General features: G+C 55.5%; 1 protein-coding gene and 1 pseudogene across 2 annotated transcripts; one reads left to right on the forward strand and one right to left on the reverse strand.

Moving 5' to 3' along the window:
- Window positions 1-12: 12 nt before the first annotated feature.
- On the reverse strand, window positions 13-9,754 carry SMARCD2 (SWI/SNF related, matrix associated, actin dependent regulator of chromatin, subfamily d, member 2). 2 transcript variants are annotated; one of them, XM_004707274.2, is made up of 13 exons: window positions 9,309-9,754; window positions 4,602-4,786; window positions 4,403-4,445; window positions 4,138-4,260; window positions 3,013-3,168; window positions 2,378-2,473; window positions 2,176-2,277; window positions 1,926-2,087; window positions 1,738-1,835; window positions 1,427-1,562; window positions 1,154-1,276; window positions 941-1,042; window positions 13-860 (listed from the first exon to the last, which is right to left on the reverse strand). In XM_004707274.2, exons 1-13 carry the CDS (start codon window positions 9,522-9,524, stop codon window positions 807-809), a joined length of 1,596 nt encoding a protein of 531 aa, XP_004707331.1. In that variant the 5' UTR covers window positions 9,525-9,754; the 3' UTR covers window positions 13-806. The 2 variants fall into 2 exon arrangements, with proteins under 2 accessions (XP_004707331.1, XP_045155712.1); XM_045299777.1 differs by lacking the exon at window positions 9,309-9,754 and adding an exon at window positions 9,032-9,127 and having other exon boundaries at window positions 1,738-2,087.
- A 129-nt stretch (window positions 9,755-9,883) lies between these two features.
- Window positions 9,884-11,667, forward strand: LOC101658042 (annotated as a pseudogene).
- Window positions 11,668-14,853: the final 3,186 nt, after the last annotated feature.

The raw sequence follows: 14,853 nt of genomic DNA on the forward strand, positions 1-14,853 counted from the left end.
GGGTCTGGCAACAGCGATAAACAAAGGGGTTTATTCAGAAACTTCCAACCTGCCAGAACAGAAGTGGCACTTGCCAAGCCCTGGGCCCACTCCTCCCCCTCCACCACCTTGTCCCCTCTGCCTACGAGGCAATATTTCCCTGGGCCCAAACAGCTGGGGTGACAGCCCTCTGGCACCCAGGAGATGATGGCGGCCAGAGCCGCTTGCATAGATTAAGGAAAGAAGATGGGTGGAGGCACCAGATAAGGGCTCCCTGAACACCCCCAACTTAACCTGTACAAAAAAAGTGGCTCCCGCATAGAAAAACCTGCTTCCCAATTAGTGCAAATACCCAAAGGAAAGGAAGAAAACCAGCAGTGAGGCTGGGCTTGAGGGAATGACAAAGAACTTTGGTTTAGGAAGGCTCGGAAGCATCTGGGCTTGTGCCCCCTTCCTTGCCAAGAGCCCCAAAGGGGAGTCTGTAAACATGCAAACCCAGCAGCCTTTGGTTTGGAAATGTCTCAGTTACATGGCCCTAGCACTGCCTCAGCTGTCCTTCTGGGGCCCGCCTGCAGAGGGCAGAAGAGGCATCTGTAGGAACCCAAGGAAAGCAGATGCATAAAGTAATAAGGCTTTGGGGACCCAAGCAACAAGGAATCCTACCACTACGTCGTTTATGAAACTAAAGGCGGGAGTAGAGGGTGACAGGAGACACTCCTCACCCCACCCTTATCCTACATGTTTGGGGGTAGGGGACAGCCCCAGCCAAGACCCAGAGGTCCCCTTCCAAGGCTGCTCAGAGCAGGGAAGGATGGCTCCCTGAGCAGTTAGGTCAGGCGGATCCCCAGCACCTGTTCCAGTTCCTGTCGGCGCTGCTGCACCTGCAGAAGAGAGGGTGACAGTAGCTCAGGCCTGAGACATCAGTTCTGCATGAAGGGGGTGGGAGGTGGCAGGGTCTCACCTTGGCAAAGATGTGCCTCCCCACTGCTTCTTGAGCCCAGGGCTGGTGATAGAAAGCAGCTCGTCTCTCCTCCTCCGGATTCCCAATCACATCAGTAATGATCTGCCGATGGGGGAGGAAAACCATGGCAAAATGAACACCCCAAGCCAGTCTGCCCCTGGAGCTAAAGGGCAGGAGCAGGGGGTGGACCACCCTCCGGAAAGAGCACCTCACCTTGAGGTCCCGGCGCTGGGAGCGGAGCCATTCCTGGATGAAGTCCTGGGGGTCGGTGCTGAAGCTGAGCATGAAGTCCCGCTGGGTCTTCAACTGGTTGATGGACTCAATGGTCTCATGGATCTGAGGGGAACGCAAGAGTCATTTTCCCCAAGGAAACTGCCCAGGCTGAAAGTCAAAGGACTGGAGCAAAGACCCACCCATCCACAAGGTGTAAGAGTGTAGGGACTTAGCTTGCAGCCAGCCCACCACCACCCTGTCTTGGGGCCCCACCTTGACGTCAAGAGAGGCAATCTCCTGCTGGTTGGTCGTAGAGGCCAGAAAATTGCTCATCTGGGCCTTCAGTGGGTCATCCACCTCCACATCAATGTCATAGCAGGCGGTTTTCTTTTGGTCATTGGGGTCCACACTGCAGGCAGCACACAGGGAGGGGAAAAGCAACTAGCCATTCACCCAGCAGGGCCAAACGCCCGTCTGGGGCACCATTGGGCAACAGGAAACCTGACCGTCTGTGTGGCTGGCTTTCAATGAAGCCAGGGTGGTCCTGCTCTAGAAGAACCCTCCCTGCCCCACCCTCAGTTTACCTAATGACGTGGTTGATGACAATGGGGTCTGGATGCTGCAGCAACCCAGCCAGCTTCATGGGAATCTCAGAGAAACGGAGTCGCCCACAACTGAAGATCTGCATAGAGTACCAAGGCTGGGAGACGCCCTGAGGGCACCAGGGGCATGCGCTGGGCTGAGCATCCAGTGGGGACGGCTCCTGGCTCACCTGGCGGAAGTAGCGGTTGCAGTTGATGTACTCGCGCTCGTGCCCGTCCTGCAGCTGGTTGTGTTTGATGTAGAGCCACAGGGCCTGCATGATGGCGGCCCTCGTCTGCGTGTGCACGCCCAGCAGCCTGGCCAGTCGGGGGTCCAACTTGTACTGGGGTGGCTGGGGACAGGAGAGGGGAATCAGATGAGGGTCTTTGTGAAGAAAGGGAAGTGGAAGGGCAGGGCAGACAGGACCCAGAGTGCATCACCTGATGATCCAGCATGAGCAGGAGGGTACACTTGACATTGAGGTCTCCAGGCCGCTTCACCTGGAAGCCATCTGTCTCCTGGGTGGTGGGCATCCGGTGCCACTGGCAGGCAAGAGGGAGTGGGCGTGACAACGTGCAGGGTCCGTCTTGGGGTGCGTGCTCTCAGCACCCTCAGCCCTGCCTCTCCACGCCCTGCACTCACCTCCACCAGGTGGTTGTCGGGCCCATACAGCTCCTTGTCTAGCTCGATGACCAGGCTCTTAAAGAAGGAAGAAAACTTCCTTTTCTGTTTGCTAGGCTGGGGGAAGAACGGGGAGGAGAGACGGGGCATTATTGCCATGCTCCCTTTTAGGGGTCCCTCAAACCCAAAGCTGGGAGAAGCTCCAAACAGGCGGTGTCTCGCTTCTGCCCTAGAGGCAGGGCACTGCAGTCAGCGCAGGACAGGAGAGGAGGCAACGGCTCCCAAGCACCACTCCCCCAAGGGAGTTGGGAGCCCCGCCACATAGGAGATGTCCCCCCAGGAGGGCACAAAACATGTAGAGCTGCTAAGTGAGAGGGTGGAGGTTCAAGTAACCCAGGCAATCCTGGCAACCTGAAGCTCCCGCCCCTGACACACACGGTGACGTTAGACTGGGTACCCTGTCCTCAAGTCACTTTACTGCCTACCTGCAGGCAGTGGGGGTAACAACCAAACCAACCAACCTCTAGCTGGCGGGAAGCACAGCAGGAACACTGCCCTCCCCACGGCAGGGCTTCTCTGCCACTGGTTCACTGGCTGGTCCCCAGGGAAGCCCACCTAGGTCACCTCCCCTCCAGACACCCACTTCCCCAACTCACATCATCCAGCAGTTTGCCCTCCACTCGGAGCTCCCAGGAAGCCACCTTGTCCCCTGCCGGGGTTCCCCCGGGGGTCCCTGTAGTTCCTGCATTGTCACCATCAGCTTTGCTGGGACTGAAGGTGTTGGAAATATAGATGCGAAGCTTCCGCTTTTGCTGAAGAGAGAAGGACCGGTAACTCCAGGTGGAGCACACTGGGAACCAGTAGACAAACAAGCAATCCTAGGCCGACAACGGCAGCCCCTGGCTAAGCCCTGAGGGCTGGAGCTGGAAGCAGGAATGCCCCAGCCCAGCCTGGAAGGTGCTCACAGGGTTCTGGGTGAAATCGTGGCATTACTGGCAATTCTGAAACAAAGGGGTTTGTGGCACAACACATAGCTATTGGGCAAACCAGAAGCTTCCACCTCCTATTTTAAATGACACCCAAACACTCATCACAGCCCTAGGTATGTGGGCTTCCTGGAAAGCTTTTATCATTCTAGGGAGTGTGCAAGATGATGATGGTTTTTATTTAAAACAAAAATAAGTGGATGATGGAGACAGGAACTACCCTGACCTACCCTCTTGGCTGGTAGCTTTCTCACTTTGGACCAGAGCCCACAGGAGAGACACTTTCAATAATACCCCAGCATCCATATACAGCATATATCTGCAGTCAAAAGCTCATGAAACACCATCTACCTTTGCTACAGTGGAAAACAAAAAGCCCTGGTGGAATAGTGGGTTATGTGTTAAACTGCTAGCCCAGAGGTCAGCTGTTCGAGGTCACCACCACTCTGAAAGATGAGGCAGTTTGCTCCTGTGAACACTTAACAGCCTCAGAAATTCAAGGGGTCAGTTCTGCCCTAGAGAGATGCTATGAGTTGCACTCAACTTGGAAGCAGTGGGTTAGGGCTAGGTTTTAGTTACTACATGTTAAGTATTTGCTATTATTTTGTAGTATAATTCATTTTTTTAAATTACAGTAAAATCACTTTTTTAAAAAAGCTGGCCCCAACACATTACACTGAGTCCCAGCCTCAGTGTGGACTGTGTCTTGAAGAGTGAAAAATGCTGTGCTAGCTCAACACAGACCCCGGCGTGGTCCTCACAGCAGGGTCGGGGGACAGAGAAGGCAGCGCGTACCGTCAGGGGCTTTTTGATGGCCTCCTGGATCTCCATCCGCTTGCGAGCAATGGTTTGGTCCAGCTTCCGCTCAAAAGCCAAGAGATCCATGTACGCCTGAGACTCGGGGACAAGCTCCCGGATCTTGAGGAAGGAAGGGCAGAGGGATTCATCAGCCAGAGATCTGGCTCCTTCCTCCCCCATCCTGGGGCTGGGGAAGGTGGGCCTTCTACTCCCAACCATCTGTCCAGCTGCCCTCCCTGGAGCCCCTTCTCAACACACTCACTCGCTGAGGTAGAACCTTATCCGCCATCTTCCTCCTCTTCAGCCTGGGAGGGCAAAAACCCACTTGAGATGTCAGCAGAAGGGTACTCATCCTCCCCCCCTCTACCCACCACTTCAGCCCTGGACCCTCCCGCAAAAGAGCCTGAAAGTCTCCCTCAGTCATGCAGTCCTGAGTATGGAAGAGAGCACGTGAGTCTTACCCCCGGCGCTGGGCGGGCATCGGGGGCTGAGGCTGGGGCACGAGCAGGCGTTTTCGGAATGGATCCATCATGGTGGGTGGCATGCCAGGCCGAAGTGGAGCAGCTGTGCCAAAAGGGGAGCCGGCAGGCGGTCCCACCTGCAGGCCGGCCATGGGCATCCGGCTCCCTGGAGACATGCCTGGCCGCTGGGGAAAGTAAGTCACCGGTGGGGTGTAGGTCAGTGGCAGGGCCCTCCGGGGTCCAAAGCTCGCTCTCTCCATCCCTCCCCGAGCAGCACACTGCAGCACCCAGGCTGGAGTGCCAGGCAAGGAGACAAAGGGAGCGTAAACCACACCTGTCCCGCCCCTTTGGGCGCCTGGCGGTAATACCAGCGAATGAGGTGGGAGCAGGCCTGCCAGAGCCCAGGGTGGGAAGAGAATCCTGCCTGCCAGAGGAGGGCCCCTCACTGGCTTGCCTCAAGGCCCTGGGATGGCCCCCTGGGCAATGCCATCCTTCTCTGCCCCAATGGGAGACAGAGTGGGGTGATGGGATGGGGCCTGAGCAGGCTGCTCCTTGGCAAGGCTTCCCTGAGAGCCACGAGCAGAGCCTCACGCACAACCCTTCGCCAGCCCGGTGGGGCGGCCGAGGGGGCAGGGCAGCCCAGGGGGTTGGCAAGTCCCTGAGCAGCGGCACCCAGGTGAGCAAGCTGCAACAGGATGGCTTGGAGTGTGTGTTCCAATTGGCAGGGGCAGCCTCCAGAGTCCTGAGACCATCTGGTCGCCACCTGGCCCCTTCCCACAACCGCACCTTTCTCTCTCACCTCTCTATTGCCCCACTCTCACCTCCCTCCCAGGACAGAAGACCCTGAAAGGGATGCCTTGGTTCCGGAGTGGCCTCCAGGAGAAAGAGTAGTTAGTACCTGGCCTCTGCCCGTGGTCCAGGCACCGCCTGGCAGTAAGGACTGGCTCAGACTCAACTTAACCCTGCAATCCCAACGTGGAGGAGGTGGGAAGGGCCAGAGACACAGGGTCTGCAGCAGGAAGCCAGGTGAGTAAAGCCATCTCCTTGGAAGGCTGTAGGGCTTCCCACCCCAGGTTCATGTCTGCAGAACCCATCTGGCTTCCCTTTACCCCCCCACCCCCTCCCGCGGCTGCCTGCAAGGCCTGTTTGGCAGCTCTGCCTTGCACATGCTGTCCCTGGCAGCTTTGCAGGGCTGGCCTCGGGCTCAGATTATGCAACCAGCACCCCCAGCCAACCAAGCCAGGCTGGGTGGAGCCTAGTCCTGACTCAAAGGACCCCCCCCCCCAATGGGAGGCCCTTCTTCACCCCTCTCTTGATCAAACCCTAGCCCCAGGTTCCTAAAAGTAGAGAAGTGAGGAACAGTGTGGAAGGGGGTGAGTCATGGGGGGGGGGGGGGGGGGGGGGGGGGGGGGGGGGGGGGGAGGCAGCGTCCTGGGGGGGAGCAGGGTGTGTGTGTGCTGTGGGCCTGCCACAGGTCTCTCCCCATCAGGAAGAAGTCCATCGGAGCTGTTGAAAGGCCAAAGACAGCCTGTTTCTCTGCCTTAATGGGCCATGGCTCAAGATTATGGAAAACACACTGCTCTGTGGCCACGGCTGTAAACTCAGGTCCCTAACAACCCAGCCCTGTGTCCTTCTAAGTGTCAGAGCTCAAGGGGAGAAAGAACAGAAACAGTGGACTCTGTCACCCCTGCCTCACTAGGGTGGTCACAACACTCCCCGCCCCACTCCGCGGCAGGTGTTCAGGTAACAGGAGGCCCAGGCTCCACCCAGACATCTGCTCCAGTCTTCCAGGGCTCCCAGTGCCCAGGGGAAAGGTGCTAACCCACTCATCAACTCCCAGCTTGGCCTTGCCAAGCTCCACACCTGGGCTTGAAAACATACCCCACCCCCCTTAAAAAAATGCACTCAGCTATTTATTAAAAACAAAACCAAAAAAACCCAACCACTAACAGGCAAGAATTTTCAGCTCTCAGTCTCCATAAGCCCCTGCCTGCAAGCCCAGCTAGGTAGATTTGACTCCGTCCCCTGAGCCCCAGATGTGTACAGTAATCTCCCTCTGGCCCAGCACCAGCCCGTATTGTAAGCCTGACTCCAGCAGCAGCAGCAGCACAAAGTCAGAGAGAAGGCAGAGCTTGCTGTTGTGGGCCCCCAGTTGCGGGATCCAGGGCTCTGGTGAACACTTTCTTCACTGTCCCATGTCTGTGGTCCCAGTGCTCCTGGTGGCCTTGCCAGTGGGCCTCATTGGTAGAGAAGAACGAACCACCCCCTACCCGCCCTGCCATGAGTAGAAACTATTCCGAACTCCCTGAAGTGAACCCAGCCATTGGTGGTGTGGGTGGGTGTCAGTGTGTGCGTTTCTGGCTTTGGTGTTGGGAAGCGCCTCTGCTCACCGACTGAGCCATAGCTAAGTGTCTCGAGGGAGATGGCTCTTCTGGTTCCTCATTTCAGTGGGTGCCCTTCACCTGCTGGCCAAGCCCTCCCGTTCACCTCAGGAGCCCTGACAGAACACCTCTTGTTCTTCAGACTGCAAGACCCCTCTGCAAGAGGTCAGACAACCCCACTTGGAAAGAAGCAAACCCTCCTGTTTGTGAACTCACCAGGAGGGGCCGGGTCACCCTCTCCCCAGCTATAGGAGGGATGGGAAGGTCTGAAGAGCAGAGGGCCAGTGCTCTCCCAAGTTCACCACACAGCCTGGGACGTCAGCCAGCCAGCCAGCTAGCCCCACCTTCTGCAGTCCCAAGGCCACTCCCCCACAAAACCTCCTCCTGAGATCGACCCCAGAGAGGGCTTTCTCAAGGGCACATTTCCCACGGGGTGCACGCCTGTCTGACTCCATGTCTCTCCTGGGCCAAAAGCCCACCTCAGAGTCCAGGTCTCAGCCCATGCTGACACCCCTCAGGGACACCTGGGTCCATGAATCCCCAAAGAGCAGGGCCAAGTGGGAAAGATGGGCCCCCGCTGGAGGCACTGGGACCAGGTGGATCTTTATCCAGACCCAGACCATAAGAGGAATATTAATCACTGTCCTTGGTAAAGCATTTCTTTAGAAAGTGAGGGCCTGCACACACTCTACTACCCTGTGAGCAGTGATGGGACTCAGTCGGCTGGCGCCGGGGAAGCGGAACGTTGCCTAATTTTTTGTTGAGTCCGGCGCACCGACCATTAGAATGGCACTTACACAATCCAGGCTCTCTCTAAGGTGGGCACCTGGCAACGCCCCATGTGGAAATCACAGAGCTACATTCTTATTTTCCTTTTAACATTCATCTGCACAACAGCAGTGTTCTGATACCATGTTGAAATAATAACTACCTTTTGGTCCTTAAACTGGTCATCAGGGCAAGTGAACTGGTTGTTCAATCACTTGAATCCCACCACCGCCCACGAGAGGCCATTTCGAGGACCTCGGCAGGGTGACAGGAGGAGAGGACCGAGGGAGATCCCAGTGCAGGCCAGTGTTGAATGGTGGGGCACGTGAGAACTGAGAGCTAAATGACAGTGGAGAAGGGGGCCAGAAGAAGGCCGGACACAATTCCCCTGCATTCTGGAGCCACCAGAAACAACAGACCCCGGGTTGGATGAGTCCCCTTTGCAAGGCCAGGCGGAGTTCCTCACGCACTGACCCTAAGGACTGGCCTGAGCAATTCTCCTCCCAGACTCCAGAGGTCGTTGGTGCAGCAGGGGGTCCTTTGAAACAACTCCCCCAGCCCCTCCCGGGCTCCTCCAGCCCCAGGCCGGCAGGGCTCAGTGGAGCCTCCAGATTAATCAACTCCTGGACACTATGACAACAGGCACATTGCCAAGGGCAGAGTTGGCCCGATGGTCTGTACTGGAGTTGGACTCCTCGTCTTCCTCAGTCCGGCCACCACCGTCTCTGCTCCCGTCCAGTCGCCCATGCAGCGCTCTGGGACCTGGCCTGGGAGTAGTCTCCCTCTCCGTGGGTGGGACCCCTGGCTCTGTCCTCTGCCAGGCTCTTCCTCATTAGCAGCTGGGAGCCATCTCGGAATAACAACGGGCCAACGGGACAGGGCACGCGAAACGCTCCCAGTCCGGGCCTGGAAAAACCAGGGCGGACCCTGGATAGGCCGGTGGGTGGGTGGGTGCCGGAGAACTCCCGCTCGTCGGCGAGGGCCCCCGAGAGCCCCCTTTGCCAAAACTTCCTCATCGCTTCCCAGGCCCCCCCCCCAACACCACCACCACCACCACCGCGGGCACTAACTAGACTTCTCAGTCCCACACCCCAGGTCTCAGCTCCTCGGAATCCCTGCCACATGCCCCCTGCAAAAAAAAAAATAAAAACAATTCACCACTAATCGTCTGCCAAGGAGGCGAGCGATTCTGACCCTGAGACCCTGCGGGGCAGTGTGGAAGCGCCTCGCGCGGTTCCGAGCTGTCAGCCTTCGCCCACAGCGCAGCGGGTGGGTTCGAACCTTCAGCTTTCCGGGTGGCAGCCAAGTCGGGGCTCCTCGACGGGACCAAGCACGGCTTCAAAGCCTCCACACCTCAGAGACTCTCTTCCTCTCTCCACGCAACGCCACCCACCAGCCAGCCGCAGCCTGGGGGCCCCTGGGCTCGCCCGCGACGTCGCCATGCGAGCTCAGGGCCCGGCGCCCTCTGCCCAGGAAGCTCCTCGGGCCCTCACTAGACGGCCCTCGGGCCCTGGCCCGCGGCGGCCGCGCGGCCCCGCCCGCCCAGCCGCCTCCTCACCTGGTATGGCGCTGCGGGGCCCGTGGGCCCCATGGGACGGAAGGCGGCGGCCCCGGGGCCCCCCACGCCTCCAGCCGGCCCTGGTCCCCTGAGCGCCGGTCCGGGCAACATGCCGGGTCCCGCGGGGGGTGGCGGCGCCCCTAAGGCCGCGGCCACGGCGCCACCGCCGGGACTCAGTGGGGGCAGCGGGAACCCGCCCGCGCCACGACCAGACATCGCTCCGTCCCGTCCCGCAGTGTTGTGATCCGGACTCCGGGCTTCGCACCGAATCCGCTCCGCGATCCGAGCTCCGTGATTTTCCGGTCTAAATTCCGGGTTCTAATAATCCGGGTTCCGGGATTTCCAAATCCAAGTTCGTGAGCTGCTCCCTGAACCCGGTTTGGGCCAGGGCCGATCCTGATTCCGCTCCTATAGTGGAAATTCCGGATCCGGGATCTGCTGCCCGCCCGCAGGCCGCCCCCGGCCCCCGCAAGTTGGGCTACTGGCGCCCCGTTTGCCTGAGGTGGGGGATGCAACTAACTCCGTGCCCCGCCCTACCCAGCTCGGGCTAGGCCCCGCCTACATCTAGCAGCCCAATGCTAGGCTGCCTCATCAAATCCCGCCCCTCGCGAGACCCGCCCCCAACAGGCACCACCCCTAACCGCCCGTCTCAAGGCCCCGCCTACACTCCGTGAGCCGGCCCTTCGCTGGCCAAGCGGGAGAGGAAGCTTCGCCCGGAAACGCCGAGCAAGGCGCGGGGTCAGAGGTCGAAGGCCACTTAGGGCTGCCACACGGACTGAGATAATTGCAGCTCTCCCCCGGGCGTAACCCCACCTGACTTTCTTATGAAGTCCTTCCTTCCTGGTGGCTCAGAGCTGCCCAAGGCCTTGGGCGGCTCCAGACCCGGCCCAGCTGTGTGAAGGGTGGACTTGGCTAGTTGCCTAGTTCTGCGTTTTTTAACATGGTCCAGCCTCGCTTTAAGTAGAAGCCTGGTACTTGACTCCAAGGCACGTGTTTCTAGGTGAAGAAAATTTGCACTAGGAAGATACTCCTAGTTAAACGAGCTGCTGCTTCAGTATTGATAGCACTTCAATTTCAAAGGCCCTTGGAGCTTATGGTCTGCCCCCCCCTCCCCAATACAGGCTAAGTTTTAATAAGCATACAAGGATGTAAGACACCCGAAGGTCACATTAAAAAAAAACTCATTGTATTTCAATATCCCGGGTGGCATAGCAGTTCAGCACGTGGCTGCTGACTGAAGAGCCAGTGGTTCTAACCCACCCAGTTGCTCCGTGGGAGAGCCCTGGTGGTCTGTTCACATAAAGATTACAGCCTGGAGATGCTATGGGGATGTTCTACTCACGTGGGGTTGACGTGAGTCAAAACTGCATTTTTCAGGACCTTCAGTGACATCTTCCTACAATAACAAGGCAGGGAGAAGGGCAAAAGCCTGCCTTTCTAACTATTTCTTACTTTGAGTAGCTAAGATTATATTGGCTACTTGGCCCTCACCCCCATTTTTATATTTTCAGCCCCAACCAATTGATGACTTCCCTCCTTGCAACATAGTACCCCAGATCTTGTTTATAATATTACCCTTTTTGGAGATGTTGCTTCGCTGGATACCTTTCTTCCAGTATAAACCCCTTTGTTGTTGCTTCCCTGCCTCTTAGGCCTCTCAGAGCTTCCTCTTTTTCTCTGCCTCCTGCCCGCGCCATAACCCAGCCTGTGCCACGCTTCTCCATGCCCACCGCGCTGGCCCTGGGCCTGCCTCTGGCGGACAGCCCCCTGTGGCAGTACCTGCTGAGCCGCTCCATGCGGGAGCATCCGGCGCTTGCTTCGGAGCCTGGGACTGCTGACCCTGGAGCAGCCATTATGATCACCTGTGAGCAGGCCCAACTTCTGGCCAACCTGGCACGGCTCATCAAGGCCAAGAAGGCGCTGGATCTGGGCACTTTCACGGCCTACTCGGCTCTGGCACTGGCTCTGCCCCCGTTGGACCCGTGGTGACCTGCAAGGTAGACGCTGGAGGCCCGGAACTGGGGCGGCCCCTGTGGAGACAGGTGAGGAGCACAAGCTCGACCTCTGTCTGAAGCCTGCCCTGGAGCTGCGGGAGAAGCCGGCAACGTCGACCTGGTGGTGGTGGATGCGGAGAAGGAGAACTGTGCAGCCTAGTACGAGGTGCCTCCAGCTGCTGTGACCTGAAGGCATCCTAGCCATTCTCAGGGTCCTGGGGCACGGAGAAGTGCTGCAGCCTCAGCAGGGGGACACCGAGGCCCAGTGTGCGTGCAATCTGAACGAGGGTGTCCTATGGGACACAAGAGTCCATATCAGTCTCCTGCCCCTGAGTGATGGCCTCACCTTAGCATTCAAGATCTAGGGCTGACCTCCAAAGAAAGACCTTGCGGGAAAGGGCTTGGGATCCATCCACTCTGGTTTTTTTAATTTATTTTATTTTTTTCATCCACTCTGTTTTAAACAATAAAAGTCTGGTCTGGGGTGGGGGGGTTGGTCTACCTGCCATTCTAGGGACCAAGACCCAAAACCCATTGCCTCCAAGTGGATTCCATCTCTTAGCAACCTGCTAGGGCTCCAAAGGGTTTCTAAGATTGTAATCTTTACGGAAACAGACAGCCACTTCTTTCTGCCATGAAGCAGCTGGTAGGTTGTAACTGTCCCTGAACTTTCCGTTAGCAGCCAAGCAATAGCTTGTGCTAGCTGTGGTAGTTACGTAATCTGGTGTCAACATTGAGACTTTTAAGAGTGAAGGGAGGGGGGAGCTTAGCCTGTCAATCAGGTTGCAGCTTGATGACCTCATTTGGAGCCACTAAGGAGATAAATGGCTCCCTGGAGGTGGGACACTAGGACACTCCCTGTGAGACATTCCTGTTGAGAAGGCACAGGGAGCTATGCTAACGCCCTGGAGCTGGAGGAGTCACACGGAGACCTCTGTCAGGGCTGAGATGCTTCCACCGCCACTGGATCGTCAAGACTTTCCACCCACTGGCCTGTGATCGTCCTGCATTCAATGTCATTGCATGTGTTGGGTGAGTCTGAAGAGGAATTTATAGATTGGTATCGGACATATGGACTAATATTAGACTTACGAACTTGATCTGGACTGGGATAGGATGTTTTTCAATATTCAATTACTCTTGTATATAAAGTTCTTTCTTACACACATATGAGTGTCTTTGAATTTGTTTCTCTCCTCCACCCAGACTAACTCATTAGTCCAGAGACATGTCACCAGAATTGTGGGGTTTTTTTAAATCATTTTATTGGGGGCTTGTACAACTCTTATCACAATCCACACATCCATCCATTGTTGCCAGCATCATTTTCAAAACATTTTCTACTTGAGCCCTTGGTATCACCTTCTCATTTTCCCCCCTCTTCCCCACCCTCCCAAACCCTTAATAGTTTATAAATTATTTTTTCATGTCTTACCCTGACCGGTGTTTCCCATTACCTACTTTTCTGTTGTCTGTCCCCCTTGGAGGGGGTTATATATAGATGGGTTTCCCCTTTCTCCCCTCACCTTCCCCTTGCCCTCCTGGTATCGCTACTCTCAATATTGGAACTGAGGGGTTTATCTGTCCTACACTCCCTGCATTCCTAGCTCTTTATCTGTACCCGTGTACATGTTCTGGCCTAGCCGGATTTGTATGGTAGAATTGGAGTCACAATAGTGGGTGGGGGGAGGAAGCATTGAAGAACTAGAGGAAAGTTATATGTTTCAGCGGTCCTATACTGCACCCTGACTGGCTCATCTCCTTCCCATGATTCTTCTGTAAGGGGATGTCCAATTGCCTACAGATGGGCTTTGGGTCTCCATTCCGCACTCCCCCTCATTCACAATGATATGATTTTTTTGTTCTGGGTCTTTGATGCCTGATACCTGATCCCATTGACACGTCATGATCACACAGTCTGGTGTGCTTCTTCCATGTGGGCTTTGTTGCTTCTCAGCTAGATGGTTGCTTGTTTATCTTTGAGCTTTTAAGACCCCAGATGCTATATCTTTTGATAGCCGGGCACCATCAGCTTTCTTCACATTTGCTTATGCACTCTGTCTTCAGCAATCGTGTTGGGAAGGTGAGCATGATGGAATGCCAGGTTATTAGAACAAAGTGTTCTTGCATTGAGGGAATACTTGAGTAGAGGCCCAATGTCCATCCGTTACCATAATACTAAACCTGTAAGTACATAGATCTGTTTTCATATCATCATATATAAATATATTTACATATGTACCTGCCTATATTTAGACCTCTATAGGTGTCCTTTGCCTCCTAGTTCTTTCCTCTACTTCCTTTTAGTTTCCTCTTGTCCCACTGTCATGTTCAGCCTTCATTTGGGTTTCAGTAATTTCTCTCAGGTACAGTGCCCTTGATCAATCTCTACCAGGCCTTCTACATCCTCCTTGCCATTAATTTTAGATCACTTCTTGTTCTCTTGTCCCTGCATTTGTTATACCCACTCCTTTTCCCCTGCCTCCTCCTCTCCCGTGTCCCCCCGAAACTGGAACCATCAATCCTGTTGTTTTCTCCTCTGGATTGTTTATCCTGCCTCTTAGCTAGATAGACACGCAGAGACAACAATAAACACAAAAACAAGACAGAGAAAAACAAAGCAGCAAAAGAAAAACTATAACAACAATAACAAGAAAAAATGATAAAAAAGGCAAAGTCTATAAATAGTTCAAGATCTGATGGTTGACCTTTAGGAGTGTTTCCCAGTCGAGTCTGACCCCACAGTCTATTTCTGGTGTTCCCTGGGGATCTCATTGCTCTGCTCCCTTCATTGCTCTGTTGCATGCCCTTTGTGTTTTGCTTTGGTGTCGTGGGGTCAGATCAGGCACAATTCCTGCACTGTTTCCAGTGCTGTCCCCAGTAGCGCTATGGGTCAGTGAGGGACGTTGTGTCTTGTGGTGGGGCCGGCCCTATGGTCCTCTGTGCATTGGCTGCTCTGAGCAGGAATATCGTCCTTGGGGCTTAGTGGGCCAGGATGTGCTCCGCTCTCTCTCCCTCCCCCTTTGTTTGCTCCTGTGTGCTCTCACCAGACATGTCCCTCTTCCTGAGCTGTAGCTTCAGTGTTGTCCTTGAAGTGAATTCCTTTGGGGGGAAGGGGACTGTCCATGTAGTTGGGATGAGGGCTGGCCCCCAGAATTGTTAAGAGTCATTGAACAGTGATCAGTTTCCTCCAGCTGTAAAATAGGTTAAGAGTTCATGGTAAGGCAGTTAACATCCACGTCAAGTCTTTCAAGCTCCTTGGAGCAGGGGCTCTCCAGGAAGTGGTGAGCGATTCCAAAATATTCCTGCCAGCCCCTTCCTTCAGATCTAATAAGAGTGGCTGGTCAGTGGTGGGGGAGGCGGCTGCGAGGGTGACTTTCAGAACCACTACTGAGGAAAAGTGGCAGGTGATTAAGTACATTTACAAACAAATGAAAGAGTTAACTGTAACCCCCTTGCTTAAAACCCTCCCTAGCTTCTCATTGCTCTTACCGTTTCCCCGAAAATAAGACAGTGTCTTGTATTAATTTTTGCTCCCAAAGATGCGCTAG

Source organism: Echinops telfairi, unplaced genomic scaffold (assembly GCF_000313985.2).
Source record: "Echinops telfairi isolate 266 unplaced genomic scaffold, ASM31398v2 ScPeMD7_7458;HRSCAF=8496, whole genome shotgun sequence".
Lineage (NCBI taxonomy): Eukaryota > Metazoa > Chordata > Mammalia > Afrosoricida > Tenrecidae > Echinops > Echinops telfairi.

What these genes read in the sequence shown, in the direction of transcription:
- SMARCD2 (XM_004707274.2), bottom strand. Translation starts at nt 9,524, where the DNA reads ATGTCTGGTCGTGGCGCGGGCGGGTTCCCGCTGCCCCCACTGAGTCCC. An exon ending in TGCTCATGCTGGATCATCAG is followed by an intron (nt 2,088 to 2,175) that starts GTGATGCACTCT and finishes TCCTGTCCCCAG; the next exon opens with CCACCCCAGTACAAGTTGGA. An exon ending in GCAACCGCTACTTCCGCCAG is followed by an intron (nt 1,836 to 1,925) that starts GTGAGCCAGGAG and finishes TACTCTATGCAG; the next exon opens with ATCTTCAGTTGTGGGCGACT.